The 23,513-nt window shown below is 37.6% G+C and overlaps 1 protein-coding gene across 1 annotated transcript in view; it reads left to right on the top strand.

The window, feature by feature from the left end:
- Nucleotides 1-22,703, top strand: part of LOC149212193 (diphosphomevalonate decarboxylase MVD2, peroxisomal-like) — a 49,965-nt gene extending 27,262 nt beyond the window's left edge. The window contains exons 6-10 of the mRNA XM_089391762.1: nt 14,423-14,509; nt 14,784-14,941; nt 15,140-15,188; nt 21,660-21,784; nt 22,018-22,703. Of these exons, the coding sequence (XP_089247888.1) occupies nt 14,423-14,509; nt 14,784-14,941; nt 15,140-15,188; nt 21,660-21,784; nt 22,018-22,240 (642 nt within the window). The 3' untranslated portion in view covers nt 22,241-22,703. The remainder of the gene's footprint in view (nt 1-14,422; nt 14,510-14,783; nt 14,942-15,139; nt 15,189-21,659; nt 21,785-22,017) is intronic.
- The last annotated feature ends 810 nt before the right edge of the window (nt 22,704-23,513 follow it).

The raw sequence follows: 23,513 nt of genomic DNA, 5'->3' as shown, positions 1-23,513 counted from the left end.
GGGGGCCGGTAGCCCCCCTCTACAGGGTCCCCCGAGGAAATTTGTTTTGGACCCTATATGAGGTTGGGCGAACCTACCTATGGTTTTGTGCATGGTTTTGGACATGATGGTTTTCGGTCCATGGTATTAGATGCTTCGGCATGTATATATATGTATTGTAACATTGAAAGGAACATAATGAAAAATTAAGCTGGTAGTCCTGGTTTGGGGATCCAGGGGAAAATCTCTGTGTATATGTGCTTTATGTGTTATGCTCTCGCATTGTTTATTTCTATTCTTAGAATTCGTATGTAGGTAATTTTTGTACGGGGTTAAAACCTACAGGGTGGATGCTAATGATGGATTCTAAAGGAAGACTTTTTAAAGTAACAAGTTCTAGGAGATAGTTAGTGCATTAGAACATTCACCATTCAACAATTTGAAAGATAACTTGAAAACAAATAAATGATAAGCAAGTTCAAATAGATATGAGTATATAAGTATTAATAATGTAGATAAAACAAATGAATTCAACAAGATAAATCATGCAAGAAAAGTATATGTGAGTAGACCAGTGTCAATATACTTGCAAGAAATAATATGCTTAAAGTGAAGTCATAATACTTGCATGTAAAATATGTCTTTCAAGACACAGTAAATTGCAAGAATGGAAAATTGCCAACCAGATGCTAGTGCAAGAAACAACTGAAACTATGAGCAACAAGATTAAAGATATAACTTGCAAGAAAGGAAAGCTTGTACTTCCTATGGAAAATGCTCAATACTGATATAATAAACAAGTACAAGAATATAAGTAAAGCTTGCAAGTAAATGCATTAGCTCACAATTTCATTATCCTAGCAAATTGAGAGACTAAGCTAGATGAATAAATGCAAGATCTATCTAGGTGTGATGTAAGGATCTTGGTTGATTTTAGTTAAATGCCTAGTCTATAGTGAGAAATCTCTCTTTCAATTTCTTACAACTAGGTAAAGATTGGGGTGACTTGCAGGGAAGATGGGCTGAGGAGGCAAAGTTCTTTGTTAACAATACTCTTCCCAAGATCCTTGCATTCCACGTGCCTTTGTTCCTATAAGGGCTCGACCACAATAGAACTATGGGGTCACGTGTTTTAACCTTATTCCATACACAAGTGAAAGAAAATCAAACAGATTTGACCTAGAAGTTTCTATTCAACCAAGCTTATGCTTGGAGGTAGTTTTTAGAAATGCAAAGTTAAGTTTAATGTAAGTAAAATGCTTAAATGTTAGTGAAATGCTTTCAAATAGATATATTGATAACAATGCTTCAAGTAGAGAGATAAAAAATGCAATTTTGTGATCAAGATTATATAAAGTATAATAAGCTTGCAATGATGCTCAATGAAACATGTACCAATAACTAAATGAATGAAATTAGCTCAATGTTTGAAATACCAACTCAAGATTCCTTGGAATGAAAAATGTATATTCACTACAACATATTATGATCATCATCCAATGAATGTTGCATCATAAAGCATAAGAGGGCATAGGCTAATGAGTTGCTTCAATATGTAAATGGGAACAAAACAAAAGTGCACAATTAGATTGCTCAAGCTAGGTTGCAAATAAATGAAACTTGCAAAGAGTTGCTCCAAAGATGTGCTCAAAGTGAGATTCCCAATTGCAATCAGACTAAACCAAATTGAACTTGGAGCTTCAAAACAAATTGCAATTAGATGGCATGAAATAAAAAATGAAAAGTTACCACATGTTAAGCTTGACAATGGAAAGAGACAAGATAAACAAATTAGAACAAGCTCCAAGGAAAACTAATCAAGCACCAAACAAGAAAAAGGCCTTCTCTCAAAGAGAGAAGGGAATGGATGCCAAGGGGATGATTCCCCGAGTTCCAAGAGATAAAAGTCACTTTTATTATTATGATGTTACAAGGTAAGATCCTCTTTATAGTGGGGAGGGCTCAAATAATTTAAGGAAGGTTTTACAAATGATATCAAATCTTTGAAATGGGATCATCATTTGTAGAAATTTGATAGAAATTGCAACTGTTCAAGATTTCGAACTGAAAACAAGGGACACAAGTTCCACTCTACTAATCTGTGGAATGGAAATCACAATTTAGAACATCATGCATAGACTTGCAACAAGCAAAACCAGAAGTACACAGTGATTTCTAGGGAAACACATCTGGGAAAAACCCCTCAAGCCTCTTTGCATTAATCAGTTGAATAGAGAAACTATTACAATTGCATGCTCGAGCTCTGAGCACCACCTGTAAAGGTAAAACTATTCTCCCTATTGAATGAGAACTTCTGACCAACACTTAGCCACTTTATGCCTCCTCTAACTTCCTTTTTCCTTCCGCAAATTTGAGCTAATTCGAGCTCCTAAACAATAGGGAAGTTCCTATTTCCTTGATCAGTTCCCAAGGAATTGATCTCCTGATTGCATGCAACAACTGTACACTAAACTAGTATATAGCTCATGTTACACTAGCCTTTGTCTCCTCCACTCCAGTAGAGCAATTCGAATTTCATGCATGCATGAGCTATTTTGGGCTAATTGATAAGCTAACTGACAAATCTGAGTTAGACTGCTGTCCCACTGCACAATTGACCTTCAATTGACTCTATTAGTTGTTAGAGGTAAGTTAACTGAGTACAACTGAAAATAATTGAACTAGGTTGCTAAAATTTAGCAATCAACACATGCATGACTAAACTCCAAGCCCACTAAACTCCAAGCCCACTAACTCGAATTCGTTGATCTCACTGAGTGACAAGAGCCATGTCACACTAGTTAACTGCCTCCAAGTTGTCCTACTAATGTGGAATTTCAATTTGACTAAGGCTAAAGTCAAATTGAGTCTTTCTTGCTACATTTTCTAACACTCCATCTTAGCAAGAAAGGGATTTTTCACCACCCCTATCCAACACTTGTGGAATGTATTATAGCACTAACTGTCATTGCTGTTGTTGCTACTGAAACAACTACAAATGAGAAGCATCCAAAAAACACTGAATCAATTGTCTCTGCAACTATCCACTGGGAAAACTGCATTGATGTTGATTCTGCACTGTGCCTCCTTCACTGCTATGAACACTGCCCTGTGCTCCTCAACATTTGACTACACCAACTGATGCTGATCCTTTTGCTACTGAATACTGTGGGCCCCTATAGCAAGGTAATGATCCATGAGGAGGACACCTCAATGGACCCTGCCCAAATCTCTGCAACTCTGGGACTAAGGTTCTACATCGCCCCACCTCACTCCAAGAGGTATAGCTGCAATTTCTCCCTCTACCCACTTGGCTTGAACTCTCCTTCTACTGGAGGTCTTTGACTGGTCCTCATCATCATCATCCTGCTGGTCAGCCCAACTGCCAACTGGCTGAGGCTCCATCTTGAGAGGTCTATCCTGCTCCCTCTCAACCACCACATCTCTAATCTCTGCCTTGCTCCTCAAGGTTGCACATGCATCTTCTTCTAATGTGTAGAGGCTCTCGATCCTGACACTAATTTGCTTGATCTGACCTGAAGCAAAATGCTTGAGGTAGGCCTTCCCATTGTTGAAGACTACCTCATACCCTTTGTCTTCAATCCTCAATTTGTTCATCAAACCAAGTTTTCTGGCATCATTGCTATTTTCGAATAGCTCAGTGAGGGTCTTCCACATAGCAAAGGGAGTCTCCTTGCCATGTAATTTCAAGACTATGTGGTCTCTCACACCCTCCAGGATGATCCTCCTGGCTCTAGCAACATCCTTCTTCCATTGGGCTAATTTCTATGCATCAGATTGCTGGGGTTTTACAATGTCAATTTTAACATATTCTAACACACCATTATCATCAAGCACTGCTTCCATTCAGTCCTTCTAGGCTATGAAATTCGAGCTACCCTCTAGGGCATACTCCAATCTCAGTTCGTTGAAAGACATTCTCCCGAATTTGAAGAAAAACTGCTACACTAAAGCTGCAAATTCGAAATTCCTGAGAGACAAATTCGAAATACTGGTTCTAATGTGATTTCAGGGCTTTGATACCATGTAGAAATTTGATAGAAATTGCAATTGCTCAATATTTCAAACTAAAAACAAGAGACACAAATTCTACTCTACTAATCTGCAGAATGGAAATCACAATTTAGAACAACATGCATAGACATGCAACAAGCAAAACCACAAGTACACAGTGATTTCTAGGGGAACCCAACTGGGAAAAACCCCTCAAGCCTCTTTGCATTAATTAGTTGAATAGAGAAACTATTACAATTGCATGTTCCAGTTTTGAGCACCACTTGCAAAGGTAAAACTGTTCTCCCTACTGAATGAGAACTTTTGGCCAACACTTAGCCACTTTTTGCCTCCTCCAGCCTCCTATTTCCTTGCACAAATCTGAGCTAATTCAAGCTCCTAAACAATAGGGAAGTCCCTATTTCCTTGTGCAATTCCCAAGGAATTGATCTCTTGACTGCATGCAACAATTGTACACTCAACTAGTATACAACTCATGTTACACTAGCCTTTGTCTCCTCCACTCCAGCTGAGCAATTCGAATTCCATGCATGCATGAGCTATTTTGGGTTGATTGATCAGTTAACTGATAGATCTTTGAGTTAGACTGCTGTCCCACTGCACAACTGACCTTCAACTGACTCTATTAATTGTTAGAGGTCAGTTAACTGAGTACAACTGAAAATAACTGAACTAGATTGCTAAAATTTAGCAATCAACACATGCATGACTGAACTCCAAGCCCACTAACTCGAATTTGCTGATTTAACTGAGTGACAAGAGCCATGTCACACTAGTTAACTGCCTCCAAGTTGTCCCGCTGTTGTGGAATTTCGATTTACTCAATTGGACTAAGGCTAAAGTCAAATTGAGCCTTTCTTGCTACACTTTCTAACATCCTTCCCTTAAGCAAGATAGTGAGGATATTTTACAACAATTTTGGCAATGATATACAAGTAAACTCCTCCATACAAGAATGAAACTTCCAAACTCTCCCATACAAGAATGAAACTTCCAATAGGATTTATGCTCAAAATGATCAGCCACTGGTTATGATGAAATATGCTCAATAAGGGCAGCTTGTTCTCACTGTGTCAACAGAGATTGGTGGCAGCTTTTCGTGCAAGAAAAAGGAATGAGCCTCATCCCAATGTTCACGGCTAGTAGAGATGGAAAGTAACCCTCATAAAGTTCACGTCTAGGCAAGGAAAAGAGGCCTCCAAGGCCCACGACCTTGAGAAAATTTCTGCTCCTAAAAGGTGTCGACAATCTGCAAAATTTTCATGAATAACTTCCAGCCTTGGGAACCTAAATCCCTGCAAAAGTTAGAAATAGAATGACTGTTGAAAGGGTTGTTAAACCTCTGCAAAACAGGCCAAACAATTAGTAAATGAAGATGAGAAAAATTTGCCAAAAAAAGCATCTACAAGTAATCTACAAGAACTAGGTCAAAGGTTGGGAGTATGACTCCTATCCTTGACTAGCCATAAATATGCTCTATGCTAGCTGATGTATATCAATGAAAGCTCCAAGGAAGTTTTGGAAAAATATTTTTGAAGTAGATTTTTGCCACAAGTCAAGACTTGGGAGATCCCTGCACAATATTTCAAATGATAAGACTCGGGGAAAACAAATATGTGATCTCTTCCACTTTTTTCCTCAAGAATGGGATAGTCCAACCGAGCACGTTCCCTCACTCTTGAGATCTGATTCACAAGAATTCTACGCAAGCTCAGGGCAATTTGTTAGATCCATTTGGCATTAGATAATATAATGAAAAGGAAATCTTAGCAATTCAACCAAAAATTAACTAAAATTAAAAATGTTCAATTCTAGGATAACTCTCTAATCCAAATACTAGTGCAAGGTAGCTAGATACTAGTAAATCGATGAAGCTAATGGAAATGACAAATTAGAAATTATAGCAAGTAGAACATAACTACATAATAAAAAATCATACCATTAAAATGGAAGCAAGACACCACATATGAACCCCAAAGTCTTGTTATTACATCAAAATGAAAGTATACAAGGCAAGATAATCTCCCCAAGCACATGCGCTTGTTTTTCATAGGAGAATAGGAGCCAATGGTTCATTTAAATAGAAACATGGGAGCAAATCCCAATGGAGACACCAAATGACAAGTGGAGAGGTGAAAATCCCAAAGAAGGAAAGTCGAAATCCTCATCAAGACATGTGTGAGACAACTGCTGAGATGTGGCATGAAATTAGTGTGAAAATCCTTCCCTCCTGGCCAGCGTAATCTTCCTTCACATGTGTATATTTCTTGGAGCTGCCAAGTGTGAGGTGTGGTAGGTGATGAGGGGGCATATTCCCCAATGAATTCCCATCAAGAAACCATGCCTTGACACCTCTGAAATCCGTCCACCAAACTGGCAGGAGTAGACTGCATGTAAGTTTCCAGCGTAGAGGAGATCTGATCTGCGTGGGAGTGAGAGTGTAGTCTTGGTGCCAAGCGTGAGGAGTGAACTGATGTAAGGTGGAGACATGTCTCCACTAAAATATCAATCGAATCTCTTATCATGTGCTGATTTACCCAAGCAAATCGAACTGCCAAGTCACCAAATCGAATGCTCTATTCTGGTCCACAAATTCGATTTCTTGGAGTGAAATAACTCCTAGCTAATCTCATGTGCCATATCATCGTTTCATTGCCTCTTGACTTTCCTTTTGACTTTAGATAATTTCCAAGTCATTTTGTCACATGGAATCTTTTTATTTTTCTCCATTTTATTTATTTTTGGGTTATTTTTTTGCCACATTTTCCCCTACACTTAGGAAAATTGGGTTTTGAGGGTTTATAATTGATTTTTTTACCCCTCAAAGTGTGTCTTAATAGAAAGTTGAGGAGTAGAAGTCCAATTTTGACTACTCATACCCCCTACAACTTCTCTCGACATCACTTATTACAATTTACATAGAAAATTTATTAAAAATTTCGTTTTGCGGGAAATTTTAATAAATTAAAAAATGACACCTAGACCTAATCAAATTCTGTGAAATTTTACGAGTGATCTAACATGGTAATATACAATGACTCTAGACACTAGGACTCACTTAAAGCCTTGCTATCAAGCCGCATTCTAGCTTTGGGGTTATGTCTGGGAGGAAAAAATCAATTAATTATTAAGCGCTGAAAAAAACAAATAATTAACCAAGTAAAAGAAACTCCCTAGAGTGAACTCAGTTGATAACGAAGCCCTAAGCTATCTAGGCCTGTTATATGACTCTATTTCATCATGCTAGCATCACTTTACAATGTCCCTGTGGGGCTTGCGGAATCTGAGTACAATGAAGAAGAAGAGAGAGAAGAAGGGGTTTAGAAACCCTGATGATATTTGAGCTTTGCAGGTACAAGACTCCTTTGACATATCCTTGGGCATGGAGTCTTCAAGTGTATTTCAATGGTCAATAGGCCGAATAGATGTGTCTTTTGGATCAAGCTGACATGAACAATTTTAGAGGGCCAACTTGACTAGGAGGAGGCTGACCCTATTTTTTGGAGCTAAAAACATTAATTTCAAAAATTCAAATTTCTCCCTTTTGAAAGTCGCAATGGGACTTTGACTCAAAATAATCTTCTTTTGACTCTTAGAATTTAAATATATGCTTTATAAATTCAAAATGACTCAAACATCCATTATGAAGACCGACCATAGTTACAAAAATCAACAAGATGTTCCTGAAAACATGTTTGTTACAAACTTTTAGATCTCTACATGCTTTTAATTAGACATCCATTCCTTTGTTAAATTTTTTTATATTTTTTATTGACAGTCATTAATGAGGCTTCCTGACACTAACAGAAAAAGGTCAATCCATTTGAAATCCTTGCCTATGGTACTGATGCTTCACCAGCTAGCAATGTATCATCTGCAAAGAGTATATACAAGATAGGTTCTGCATCTGGAGATAAATTAACCCCTTTTAACATACCTGAAACTTTTGCTGTACTCAAAGTTCTTCTTAGGCCCTCTGTCATGATTATATATAAATAATGTGATAGGAGGTCCCCTTGTCAAATGTCCCTAGTAGGGTGAAAGGGGGGAGCTGGGCTGCCATATATCAGGATAGAGAAAAAAGTGGTGTTAAATTCTTGAATACCAGATCTGATTTATATCCCAAGCTATTTTTATAACTCAGAAATTTAATTAATCCGGTAAATATTTTCTGAAATTCCTGAATAAAGGTACACTAGTATTTTAACAATCAAATTTGACAGCAGAAGCACAAATAGAAAATAAAAAACGCAACAAAAAATATAAACCCTCCAATTTATCCTTCACTTTTATTTCTCAGAATAAATAAGGGCTCCCTTACAGGGAAATTGGCCCACAGAGAAATATGGAATTTTTACTGCAGTTGGAACCTGCAAAACTGAGCTCCCTGAAACCCCAAACTGCACCCACTCATGGCCTTCCTTTCTCCTATCCGTCACACGTGCAGCCCACGAGCTGTACTATCCACGTGTGCTGCCCAAATTCAGCTTAGCTGTTACACATGTGGCCTTCCTGCACAAGCCCTCAGCTCGTGTGACTCTCTTGGAGCTAGATCTTGGCCCTCTGCAAATCTGGTGCTCAGCAACTTGTACGGTCTCGGCCTCCACTAAGCTCCCTTCTCCAGAATTTTTCAGCTGCAAACATTTCCTTCTCTTCAGCCAATTGTGTTGTCTCTCCTCCTTCCGTTATGCTGTCTTTATAATTGTTCATTGAGTTATATCTTAAACCTTGATCTCCAAAGTGATAGATGGCTAGGGTTGATCTCCAATGAGATCAACGGTTCATATTAGATATAGACCACTAAAGTGAATAATTTACTTCTGTTTAGAAAACCTTAGCCCAATAGCCAACATTAATCAATTAATTAATTAGTGTGTTTTTTCTAAGATAGACTTAGGAAAAAGATCATAATAGATACTCACTCAACATGTTGAGTAAGTTCTTAGGAAAGTCTTAGACTACTCCAGCATGCTTCACACTTAGCCTATGTAGAAGTATCTGTCCGCTGCTACAAACATCAACAAGTGGATCAACATCGGATGGGATGCATCGTGCAACTCATTACACAATTTATCCATCCTTACATAAACACAGAGGTGGTGAGGATTGCTCTCATGAATTCCCCATTTAGCGTATCATAAGCTTTCAACATATCCAGCATCATTCTGGGCTTCTTCTCTGTTCTTAATAAGTAGATCATTTCCCAGTCATTATCACCTCATCAAGGATCTGCTTGCTGCCCACAAACCCTCCATATTCCTTAGAGATCATCTGAGTCAAGAGCTGCTTCAGCCTGTTTGCCATAACCTTTGAGATAATATTATATAGAGTCTCTGTTTAGGAATATTGTTAGATATCTTCCTTATAGTTTCTTGCCTATCCCTCTTTGGGCCTGTAAGCAGCTGTTTGAATTTGTAAGTTCTTGTTCTATTTCTGCTGGAGATTAAGTCACGTCTCCTGCTTCCGTCTACAACTGAGTTACTTTGTTCATAGTTCTGTTTCACATCATTATCTTATGAAATTTTTCTGTTTTTGTGGTCCCACTGAAACCATCAGACCTAAGATTTTTGCTTCCAGAATATCTCTTCTTTCTGTTCCTTCTTATTGATTTGGATGTGAAATTGATTTTCTTGCCTTTCAACCATTAGTGTCATTCCTTCCTGGACAACCAGTTCTTGAATCCTTTGCATCTTGTTCTATACTTGTTGTCTTCACTTAAAGATGTTCCTGAAAACATGTTTATTACAAACGTTTAGATTTCCTGAAGTAATTTCAATTTCTGTTAGATATAACACATTTTATGTCTCCTTTGCAAATGATGTCAACCATTTCTGAACCTTTCATTTGAAATCTGGGTTGGTTAGTGACATATTCTCGAACCTGAATAGGGTGTTATAGGGTTGCTTTGGTTATCCATGCACAATAATATTAGCCAGTGATATGTCTCTGCAATTAATTCTCTGCTGCCCTTCTTATTGTTCCAAGTAACGGAACTGTCTTCAGGAAAAATGTCTACCAGACTTATCTTGGGGATTGGAGCTTTATGCTGCAAGCCTGTGTCATCAACTTGCCAGAGACCTCCCTTATTCCATATCAAGGATATTATGTGTTAGAATCACCTCCAAAAATACATTTCTGATTTGCTTGCTCTCCCTCAGACTTCTGAAATTTTCCCAGAATTTTGTTTTTCACTTGGCTTACGGTGGGGCATACACCTTAATCAAACATCTATTAAATTACTGTTATAGTGCTTAAAATTTCTTGTGATCTGCAGTCTGTCTCCTGGACCACCTTGCAGTGACAAACAATTGTCTACATTGTCAATTGCTATCTCAGAGAGGTGTCCAATTCCCTGGAGACACCTGCTGATGGGCAGGACCCTGTGGTTCTTATTGGTGCCAGTTCTCTGGGGATTGGCTGGGGCAAGGCCCCAGATGACCATGACCAGCCTTCTGCTTCTGGCTGGGTTGTAGGCTATCTGCTAGATGTATGTTTTGGGCTTATGCCCTTTGCTTCTTAATACGACTAGACTGAGACTTCATGACGAGGGGTGTTTTGGCAGAAGCCAGCCCTAATTTTTGCATTTTGAACTTGCTAGTGGAGGCTTTGTTGGAAACCTTCCCTTTTTTATATTAAAGCATGTACATATTTCCAATTAATAGAGTTTATAGGAAGCATTAATTCAAAAGAAAATTTCCTGCTATCCAGTCTTGTGAGCCCTCCAGATTGGATATCTCCACATTAGCTGGATTCCAGAGTATAGCTATTCCTCCTGCAAAACCTTTTGGTGAAATGGTGATGCTCTTCACCCCTCCAGATGGATGGCAGCATTCTGTTCAGGAACTCAATACTGTATTTTGTTTCTCAAATGAAACAGATGTCTGGTCTTTTCATCATACTCTTTCTTTGAGGTAGTAAAGTCGTCTTGTACCTTGGGCATTAATGCCTCAGAAGAAAGATTATGATGGAAAGACCAGACAGTTGTTTCATTCAAGAAACCAAATGCATGCAGGATAATGTTTCTTTGAGGAGTTAAAGTTGTCTTTTACCCTTGGCATTAATATCTCAAAGAAAGATTATGATGGAAAGACTAGGCATTTGTATTATTCAAGAAACAAAATGCAGTATAGATTTTAGTACCTCAAAAGTTCCATGATAAATTTTTCATTGTAAACTAGGAGTGGTGGTTTGAAGGAAAGATCACTTGAGTGTTGCTACCTTACCAGAGTCGATGAGAAATTCTTCCACATCCCAGAGTTTTTTGCTGTTGTTGATTGGTCTTGACTCTTTCTGGAGTGTTTGAGAGGACAAGATTTAATTTCCAGTATCTTTTGAGATTCACTCCCTAGTCCTCTTAGCTGTTGTTTTCCTTTCTGTTTGAGAATCTAAGTTACAGGAAATGGGAACAGATAAGGATCTGGATTTGGATTCGGATACAGATCCACCAGATTTTTGAAAGAGAGGATCCGGATATGGTGGGGAAACACCACATACAAAAATACAATTATATATATATATATATATATTTTTTTTTTTTTAATTTTAAACAACATATTCAATGTTAAAGTCAATATCTTTCATGAATCACAATGTTAGGAACTGAAATCATTAGATAATTTATAACTTTGAAGACTGAAATCATGATGCATCGTTCTTTATACAAAAAGGATAAATGTAAATACAAATTTACTGTCTCATCAATGATCACTTTATTGATATGATGATGTAGAGTAGGTCTAACTACATGTCCAAAAATGGGTCTACATGCTCATCATTTGAATATTTCAACTCTACATCATGATCAACCTGTCATCTTCCCTGAAATTTGCCTTAAAATCTAAAAATTCCCATCTAGTTACAATGGTAAATGAATATTGTACACTGTTTGAGAACATGCTATAGTCTATGTATCATATTGTTATAGGACTCTTCACCTAGAGTTGGATGGGATTGATCTAATTAAATTATTAATGGCATAGCCATCCTTTGTACACTATACATTATTATCTATGTATTGTCTCAAAGCTTTCCTGTTAGCATTATCAAAAAATGAAAATGAAAAATTTGATGTGTTAGACCTTTCCTGCTAGCATTATCATGTGCTATACAGCCTATAGGTAATTAATAACTTACTTATACAACTTACAAATTACTAATAAGTAATCAAACTAAAAATATAAATAGAATATTTGGTTTTTAGGGTTTCAAACAGGTGGCAAATATCCTTAAAAAAATAAACCAAAAACTCTATTTTTATTTGCTTGGTATCCATCACATGAGAGCTAGCTGGCACAGGATTTGTTTCAGTAGCATGGGATCCATTTCCGGATTTGAAGGATCCGTTTATGTGGCAAATCCTACGTGGGTTTGGGTGGATCCGTATCCTAAATGCTGATTTGTGTATTCAGCATCAAGACCCTGTGGATACTGGATCCATTAACATAGTTGAGAATATGTCTGTGAAGGTGATGAGAAATTGTGTGTACTATCTTTTGAAATCCAATGGGGTTGCCTCCAGCATTTCTATATCACTCTCTTGCAGGTCAGTTGTTGCACTTGCCCGGTATGGTTGCTCCCCTGAGTTAACTGTCTCTTTCTTTTCCACTAGATGTTTTCTCTTCACTATTTGTTCCTGACCTATTAATTCCATTTAATGACGGGGAGTTCTCAACCTTTCTGTCTTTCCTGCTGGTTCCAATAGTTGTTGCCTTTAACCTCTTGATCTCCTCATCCTTTCCTTGATAGTCATGCTTCATTCATCTTGCTGCGTCTGTTCTCCCACTCACTCTCCTCCATTGTTATTTGAATCGAGGTGCTCATTGTCTTGCACTATAACAGTACCTCCTTGCCTTCCTTATGGTTTCCTTCTGTATCGTTTACAATTTGAGATTTTGGATTTTCTTGGTTTGAGCTGTCATGATTTTTCTACTTTCCCTTTGCTGCATTATTGCATATGTTTGGTAAGGCTTGGAATCGATTTGAGGTGTCTTTTGATGAAATGCCCCCAGGAGTTTTGTTTTGCTTACCTCCTTTGGGTGATTTTCTCACCTCTGAAATCATCATTCTCTGATTTCTTCTGGTGTTGGGGTTTTGCTGCCAACAAATAGTTTCTCATGAAATGTCTGTGTTGACGGTATTGTCTGCACTGAAATGGAACCTGTTCATAATCTAAAGCCTCTGATCACTTCACATCCCAATAGTCTAAAAATATTTATTCCGGAAATGGGTGGGAGATGTTCATGTATACACAGATGGCATTTGAGGCATAGGTAATAACAACCTGCCTTTTTTTCCTTTGATGCTTTGATGTAGACACCTAAGTGTTACCGACTTCTTCAAATATCTGCTCAGACAAAAACTACAGCGGGAGGGAGTATAACTGCACCTAAACTGGTGCATTACCAAAGCCCTCCTTTGGATCAAAAGGGTCATGCCAAAATCTCATGTATAACCCGGAAGATTTAAACTCATAGTCAATATGGACCTCTTTCAAAAATTTGATTTTGTCCTCTGTGTTGGTGAAAACCACTACAAGGAATCTTTAGTGCAGAGTTTCAGGTCAATCAATCCCTTTACCCACCATTTCAGCTTGATACATCCCCTTCGAGCTTCTTCAGTTGCCAGAAATTAAACTAAAAAGGCAGATTATTATGTGCTCTTGTTGGTTTTGGATATAACCAGTATTTTCTGGCAATGTGGTCTGAAGGTGAGGGTTCTGCACCAGCTTCTAGAGACAATGATTGGTTTCCTTCCCAAAAAATGTCATCCTCTATCTGCTCTAGGATGTGACCCTAATAGGCTTCCCCTTCTCTTAGCCACCACATCCTGGAAGGAGGTGGGAGCCAATGGCTGTGTCCCCTTTGAACCCGAGGTCATTGCCTCCGTGTTGGATCAAAATTACCAAGTCTATGGTGAAAACTTGGCTCTGTTTTACTGTTGAGTAGGCATATCCTTAAATTTAACATTTGTGACTAGTGGCGTCCCTAGTAATGACAGAGTTAAGAAGAATATGATTTAACTATAGTTTTATAATAATTTGTTTTAAAGTACAACTGCATGAAAATTTCTATGTTCAATCACTGTGTTATTTCCTTTTTTGGTTTGAGCTTTTGCTATGGTCATCTTGAAAATTCAAATACATCATATATAAAGGAATCTTGTTTAAAGTAATGTTCCTGTATAGATTAAAGCTAAATCAATCTGGCTCTCCTATTTGTGAACCTTTTATGTCCTACTCATAGGAGTCAAGATGATGGAAACAGAATTTCACAACAACACATGGCTATCAAGCATACAACTAATGAGTTTTTCTTTAAGGGATTGATTTTGTTCAACATAAACTGGCCTGACAAAATTCTATTTCTATTAGCGGTAGATGACTTATGATCATATATCTTATAAATGGCAGGTAAGCTCACGTCAGAAGGAAACAAGCAGCACAACTGGCATGAGTCAAAGTGTTGAAACTAGTGAACTTCTTCGCCACAGATCACAGGTAATAACTAAGGTAGACGTGATGTTTGAGGTGTGGAAAGTAGTCTTTAGCTACTTTATGGACTCCTTATGAACACACCAAACACTAGAATTTAACTCAGGGATATGTATTTAGAGAGCAACAATTAACGCTCCAGTGCCTAACAGGATTGTTTTTATCTGTATAACTCACTTGAAAGAGCTGTCATGTCTTTTCCGGTAGTTTAAAAATCTGTCTGCAGAAGTGTTCTGGATTTCAAAACTGATATTTCTATTTTTATATAAAATGTTGATAGGAAGTGGTTCCAAAGCGAATTTTGCAAATGGAAGAAGCAATTGAAAATCATGATTTTGGATCCTTTGCGAAGATTACTTGTGCAGACAGTAACCAGTTCCATGCAGTTTGCCTTGACACATCTCCTCCAATATTCTACATGAATGACACATCACACAGGCAGGCTTCTCTTTCTCCTTTTTCTTGGTTTGTCTTGATGTTTGGTGTTTACTAGGGCTGATCTTGGATATATAAACATACTATTTCAAAATTTCTTGTCCATCTTGCTATTTTTCTTAGATACTTTTTAAGTATCAGTTTTTTTAAAATACACATTAAGAGTGCTTTTGAGATAAATTTTCAAGTGTTTAATGACAGGATTATTAACTGTATTGAAAGATGGAATCGGTCTGAAGGAACTCCACAGGTACAGTAATACATCTCTTCCCTAATCTTATTCACATCAAGCATATTACTAAAGTAATTGAGAAATGAATATCAGCTCGCCTTGAATTTTTTAGATGCCATTGAAGTTGGAATTGCAGCCCACAGTTTCAAGTTTAAAGACCAAACTCCAACATGATAGAAATCTACTCAATTTCACACTCTCTACTACAGGCCTGAATAGTGAATGACTTGCTGAGGGTCATTCTACCAATGAACTTCTATTGGTGTAGAATCTAGATAGCTTACCCTCTACACTGACAAACCTTTTTGCTGAACACATAAGCCCTAATAAGTAGACACTAATTAACACATAGCTCCTATGATCCTATGATCTATCAATTACTAGAATGTTGGGTGGTATGTGATTGCAACTTGCAAGTACCATGTAAACAAAGAGTGAAGTAACCTACTTCAGATTGTTTGGTCACTTCTCCAATGGAGTTTGGACATTTCAGTGTGTTGGTTTCTGCTCTTCTGAAGGGCAAGGTTGTGAATCAGTCCCCCATTTTCTGGAGTGTAGAATGATGCATATGATGAATTTCTGTTGCCTTAGCTCTAAACTGAAGAATACTTTTGTTTACTGCTGATCTCTTTGTCCCATATTCGAGGCTCTCATCATTGATTTTTGATCACTTGTCAGCTCTTTGTCTAGAACATCACTTTTGATACCTTGTCAACCATTTGTTAGGAACATCACCACATGGATTGTTAGTAGTTCCATTATTGTATAAGTTTTTATTGATACCCCCCCACATTTTTTGATATCTACTATCTCATTCCTTGCTTTCGTTTAACCATTCAGCAGGTTCGCTGTAGCAGGTGCAATTCTATAGATCACAATTTATGCTGGAAGAATGAAATAGTAAACATAAGCCTTCTGATCACATATAACCAATGCATGTTTTAAAAGTGTGAAAACATCATTACAATCCAATGTTGCCAGAGCATGGAGCAAAGTTAGAGTGTCATTTCCCAAAAAAAGGTGGGATCGAAGTGTCTAGGGAGTGTCTTTTATATTATATATATTAATGCATACATATTCATAAAAAAGCATGCAGAATACAAATTAGTCGCTGAAAACATGAAAACATATGTATTTATTCTGCTTGTCTACTTATTATGAAGTTGTAAACATGTCATCGCAGTAGAATCTAGATTAATCATGGAGCATCAACTATTGAGTACTATATCGATAACATCAGCCATAGTGGAAATACAGTTACAAAGTACAAACTTACAAAGATTTAAACTACATTTAAATAATAGGAAGTAGAGTAGACTATGAATTTATGAATTGAAATTTGAAATAGGCTATCATGATCAAAAAGTTATGTTTAAAAAATAGGCCATGTACCTAATTTCCAAAATAGATATTAGAAACTGAAACCTGAAAATTGAAAACTCTAATATGACCACTAAATAAGTGAAATAAAAAACCATTATTCTAATCCACTATCTGTTTTTCCTTCCCCTTTGCACCACCACAAGCCCCACCTAGTTTTGAATGTGGAGGAATCTGTTGAGATGAAGTTGGACCTAAAGTTCATGCTGCTGGACTCCTGCTCGGTTTGGATGTGACAATAGGTGGTGATGGGGTCTCAACATGCTTGTTATCATCACTATATAAAATAATATAAAGAATAACTCATAATTAAATAATATTTAGTAATGAAAGGACATGTTTTAAAGGACATGACTATTAATAAAAGGGCACTTCACTTATATATATATATATATATATATATATATGTGGCTCCATTGTAAGATCATTTCATATCATTTTTACTCAAACATTTTATCAGTTTTGCAAACATCTCGCGACGATAACATCCCAATTTTATCTCGAAATCACGATTTTTTGGCTAGCCAATATTTGCCGATTTTTACTGATATTTTCCCAATTTTTACATTTTTGGGTTTTCTGGACCCTTCCCGATTTAATCCCGATGCTGATGTTTGCAGCATTGCATTTTATACATTATTTATTTATCTTAAATGGATATATTTATATTTCAAGAATTTTGGATAATTTAACTTGGGAGCCAAGTTTGGCTATCACATTTGGTATTAAAACCTTGTTTTCTGATCTCAGCCATTGACCATACAGGCTTTTAACTACGCTGAAAAATTTCCAGTTTTCTTTTTGTTTGGTTCTTGAGCACAAATCAGCTCTAGGCTACTCACTCCAATTTTTTTTATTGTTCGCTGCAAATTCAAAGAGCTGGCAATATAACACAGATTTCACAGGAGGGGTGAAAACAGTTCATACAAGCTGGCCACTAATTTATGATTGATCTGCTGCCTTCAATTTATGGTTGATCACATTGAAGATGACTTTCAAGGTGAGCAAGTCGGGCATCCAAACTAGCAATACAAAAGCATTGATAACGTTGCACCCACTTGATTTCATTGAAAGAAAAGATTATATCATTGCGGTATTCATGTTTTTCCTACAAGACCTTGCCCATAAGTGTTTTCATCTGCCAATGGAGGGTGGCAGAGTTCACGTTTTTGGCTCCGTCTTCCCATGGTATGGCCAGGGTCAAAAACCCAATTGGCTACCTTTGCATGTATTTCTAAATCAGAATAGGCTTGATGGTTGATAGTGGTTAAGGCTTTGAGTTGGTGAATTTCCTCACGAATTTTAGGGGGGTTGCAAAATGGAAGATGGTTGCAGCATCTTGAGCTTGAGCTTGAGCTTGGGCACACGACTTGTCCTGAGGGCCTCTGCTCCTAACCCCTCGACGGCTATGTATTCGCTATCGAGGCATACTACACCAAAAGAAAAATAGCTAGACAAGATGGCTTACCCCACAACACCTAGGGACTCAAAGAATTGAGACTGAGAAAGCCAAAAAATGACAAAGCCCAGGGGGTTTTGGGTTTCCAAGACAAATTAGGCCAACAGGCAACAAACAAGGAGGACGTATGGAAAGAAATGGCAGATGAAAGATTTCTGGCAGGTTCTAATACTCACCGAGAGACACCATAATTCAGGTCGCTACCCAACCCAGTTGAGCTCAACACAAAACAAGGGAACATCCACTAGCTAAAATCGAAACTAGAGAATGAAATTGTTGAACTAGGAGAATATAACACTACCCTGTGCTGACTAGTCCTTCGAACTTGAATCGGTGATGTCATGCAAGTTGGAGAAAGACTAGCGCCTCTTGCTCTTGCATCGACGAGCTCCAGTGGTGCCATCAGGATCCCAAGCTTTGCGACACTTGCATCCCCAAGGCCTATCCCCTTAACAATGCTCCGCTGCTAGTGCCTGTGCCAAAGGCCTCCAAACCTAGAATCTAGGTCACCTAGAAAGCAAGTGCATGTCAATTCATAACCATAATAGAAGGCCAACATCTGAGTTTGATAGAAAGCCCACTAACTATGCCATGGAATTGCGAATTTACCACCGAACGCACACCTTTCTCTGTCAGACGCCCTAGGGAATTGCCCCACTTGCGACGAGGGAGAAGCTTAGACATACCAGAAAAGCCAGAGAGAAAGGTCTCTTCTCTCAGAGCGGTCGAGTGTAGGAAAGATTGGCATTTGAATGAAGATTAATGTATGTTGTTTGCATATGTGTTGCATGGGGAGGGTTGGCGATGCCACCCCCCTCTCAAATGCTATGGGAGGTGGCGGGCTCCCCCCGACCTCTAACATCCCAACTTCCAACACCTTGAGGGGGGGCATAAGGAAAATCACATTAATATCAATTTAGCAAATCAATTATTAATTGCGGACCTAAATATAATTGAAAAGGAAGATATTTTTTGGAAGAGAGTCAGAGACATTATGAAATTAAAGACTTGTAAGTGACAATTGATGAATATGAATATATATTTCTCAATTTAGTGTTGCAAATATGTATAAAGAAGAGATCGACATAATTTTCGTTTTACCTTGGTTTGGAGCAATGGGTATCTTCATCTCAAACAAAGAGAATTATTTTTGGAATTCCCTATAAGAAGAAGATGATGACATTCAAGGATATTACAATGAGGTCAAATTCGATAATACTTTCATCAAAAGATTTAAAGATATTTTGAAGGCGGTTTTTCAAGAAAATCAAAAGTCAATATCCAAGATGCAAAACGTATTTGATGAAGTTATCATTAGATAAAAAGGAGGAATTTTTTTGGTTAAAAAATCTTAGTTAGAAATTATTTGCATAAGTGAAGAAGTCCAAGGCTATGAAAAGTTATAAAAAATTAGAACAGGAAAACGAAGATATCGAGAAAGAATTCCAGAAGATCCTATGAGCAAAAGATGAAGAAGATTATGAAAAATCTTTATCAAACTTTGGTTTTTCACATTTATTGAACTGCTAGATACAACAAAAACCTCACTATCCGGCCACTCATTTGTAAACTGTCCTAGAGCTCTTTGGACTTTGGGTTTTTTCCATATTAGCAATACAGTTATCGCTTTCTCATACCTGGGGCCCTTGTATCCTTCAAGGGCATTGTGGATGGCCTTAACCATATCATGCCAATAGGGGGAGGGAAGAACATTGAATGGTATAGCGCATGCATAGAGAAACCTCACCACTTTTGCATCCACTTTGTCCCTATCACCAAACATCAAGGATATCTTCTACTGTTCTGCTTATACTTCCACCCACTGAACGTGATCCCTCAGCTCCATTAGCATTAAGGGAATATGCCCCAAATTTGGAATGGCCAAACACTCTTGGTGTGGCATCAGATTGAAATTTTGTTTTTTGTCCACACTTTTTTTGCTGCTTCCTATTCCTTGATGTATTTAGCTTTCTCTTTTCATTTGATATTAGGGGGAAACTTCGATTCCACTAGTAGTGGAATTGTCACTTGGCAATACCCCACAAAGATGCCTCCTCACACAAGTATATGAACCACTGTAAGGTTTGCCCCCATGACAATTTTTTTTGCACTTAAATTTTATGATTCCATCCCCTCTCGCCTCCTCAGATTTTGTCACATACTTCTATAATGGTGTTGGGTCAAGTTTTTTTGTATCTTCACTTGCATTTTCACCATCATTTTCTTCATCCCCTTCTAAACCTTTGCCATTTTCAGAGAATGGGTTGCTATGAACATTGTCATATTATTCACTCTCATGCGTGTTCCACACTAACACCATAAGAATAAAAAAGAGAAGCATACACCAAATAAAAACATTTTTTTCAAGTGACAAACATGCAAACCTGCAATAGAATGAACAAGGAATGAGAAAGAGTAGAAGAGAGCATATTGATTATTTAAAAACAGAAAAAAAAACCTTGCAAAGAATGGGGTTTAAGGTTACCTATTCAGCTCTCTAGTCATTAAAAACAGTGGAATTGCTATGGCAGCCTTCAATCTCCTCTAAGCGCTCATCAATATGCTTTCCTCAAAAACCTGCAAGCTCCTCTTTCAATAGTCAAAACCCTAGCTTTGGATGCAGGAAATCATGAAATGAAATGAGAAAGATGAGGGAGAAGGTGTTTAATGCTTCCAAAGCATTTGTCCTAACCTCAAATGCCTATCTGGGCCTTCCCATGGGCTGCATGACATGTTTTAAAAAAATAAATAAAAAACCTCCCTTTTTTGGGATTTCACGGAGCATTCTAGGAGTGTTGAGGGAGCGTGGCTGAGAGAATTTAGGATCTTTGACAGACCGTGGCCAGGTGTGATGCAGGAGTGTGGTGGGGTGTGCTTCCTGCTGGTACTCCCACAATGATCTGGGTGCGTTCAAATACAGCCTGCTCATTCTTAAACAAAATTAGAAAGTGTCACATTGTTGTCTTTCAACTATGTTATTTCATCGTACAGGGTTACACTTGAGTATATAGTGTTTACTTATTGCTTTATATTCAAGAAAAATTCCTCCCTACTGTAAATGCTGACAATCAAAGTCATGGTCGACCTGCTTATTCTAAATGTGGCATTGGCCAAATGGTTTCTTGCAAAACTATATAAATTCATTCACAGCAAATGATATTGCACTAATAGCATGCTATCTGATGCTAAATAATCAGTCGTAGGCAAGTTATCATGTTAACGTTTTCAACTTTTGATTAATGCTTTTCTGAGCCAACATCTAAGCTAAATAGTATTTTGAAATATTTGGAGTCATTATATTTATTTCAGTCAACACAACATGGGACTTTAGTTTTGTAAATTGAGCTCTAGTATCTTAATTGACAAATTGTATTTGTCAAGTGGGTGTATCTCGGGTGGTAGGGAGGAGTCACTATTAGCCTCCCCACCCGGGTTCCTGTCCCACCGATATTGACATGCTCGCTCCTTGGGACCACTTATACATGAAAGATAACCAGCTCACCTAGTCACCGGTGGGTTTTCTGTGGATGTAGCTAGTACCAATCTCCAGTACAGTGAACCACATATATATATATATATTTTTTTTTTGACAAATTGTATTTTTATAGTTCAATTTCACAATACTTACTTAGATTTTCTTCTTGTTGCAGGTTGCATATACTTTTGATGCTGGTCCAAATGCAGTAATGTACGCACCTAATAGGAAAGTTGCAGGCCACCTTCTTCAGCGACTGCTTTTCTATTTTCCTCCAGACTCCAGCAAAACATTGTCAAGGTTTCCCTTTCCTTCTAGTTCTCACTTGGGTTTTGCGTGTTTTATTTCTCACTTGGATTGGATTTCATTCTTCACAGCATTCGGGTTTTACTTATTTGTTCATAATCTCAGCCATTTAACTGGATCCAATATTTTCCCCTCCAAACAGAGGAATTGTAATGCTTTTAAGTTTTCATACACAAATGCATAGGTAGGTATGTGGTTGGTTATACTGATTTGTTTGATCTTTTCAGTTATGTGATAGGCGACACCTCAATACTAGGAGAAATCGGCGTGGACTCAATGAAGGATGTTGAATCCTTGACTGCTCCTCCAGAGCTCAAGAGTGAAAGCAGCAGTTCCACATTTCCAGGCAGTATCGATTACTTTATCTGTACTCGACCTGGAAAAGGTCCTATCCTGTTTAGAAATGAAGATCAAGCTCTTCTTAACCCAAAAACAGGTTTTCCTCTATAGAGCAGTCAAACCTGAGTTTCTTCTTTTGCTTTAGGGCTACTGTGGACTGGCTAGAAAAGTCATGTAAGTTTACAGTTAACAGGATTCTGGCAATTGTTATTTTAGACCTGAATTTGATTGTCATATTATTTTTGGGTTTTGTACCTCCTTGAAGTATCGAGGTACTTTTTCACTTTCAGAACTGTTATTGTGTTAGCAAATAATTGGTTATGATATCGGTTTGTGACATTTCCCCAAGTCCTGGATTATGGAGAAATTTTCTCCGAAAGCATTTTTGGATTGGTTTCCCCTAAAGGGGAGACCGTCCTCATTAAGGATTGGGGATTTGATTGGTCAACCTAAGCTAGTTTAAAGTCATTTCATGTTTTTTATCTCCACTGTTGAGATGATTTAATTTGTCCAAGCAAAGTCTATTTTTCTTTTCTTATGTCAAATACAGAGTTTATTCGCCACTCTACTTGAAGCCAAGTCTTCCACATATAAGTTGTCATTTTAAGAAATTAATTTTATGTAAAAGTTTGCAGATACAAAGAACATCATATCATCACATTAACTAAGCATAACCGTACTCAACTCCACTTGAGTGGCATAATAACATGTTACTGTTAAAAGAAATTTACCTTGTGTACTCTTGATGGTCACTCAGAGAAGTGTGGGACATCAGCCTGTGGTCAAATAATAATAAATTCATCAATGGCCACCCATAGGTCCCAGGTTCTATTTTCACCAATTTGGCACTGTTTACTGCAATGTAGCAGAAATATAGGGGTTGGGGTTAGGAGAACAAAAGCTGAAACCAGACTTCCTAATGTTAGTATGCCGTGCCTAGAGTACACTCTCCAATAAAAGGGAAAATATATTTTAAGTCTTTGGGAACATTACAATAATATTTGAACTACCAAAGATTCAATATGGTCATTGCAGTTGGTCATCGTTGTAGATTTGCATTCTTCTGACATAATTTACTTATTCGTAGCATATTAGCATGATCCTCTTTCCCCAAAAACCCAATTCAGGAAAATAGTTTCACTTCAACTCAAATTCAATGTATGGATATTTCAAGATGTTGAGCTAATGGTCACCTACCAAATTGCATGAAGAGCATTAGAGTGTTTTATGAGTTTGGATTGAATACCCTCTCGATGGAGGTTATTTCGAGCAATGGCACTTAGAAATCATATATTTTCAAATCACTAAATTGGAAATTAAAAGATATATTTGACTCGGCAAATCTCAAGTCTCAAATTTAACACCATGCATATTAGGCACCAGT

Source organism: Pinus tabuliformis, chromosome 1_1 (assembly GCF_031772625.1).
Source record: "Pinus tabuliformis cultivar Carrire ecotype Pingquan chromosome 1_1, CPIR1, whole genome shotgun sequence".
In the NCBI taxonomy this organism is placed as follows: Eukaryota; Viridiplantae; Streptophyta; class Pinopsida; order Pinales; family Pinaceae; genus Pinus; species Pinus tabuliformis.
This window is presented reverse-complemented; position numbering and strand designations above follow the sequence as displayed.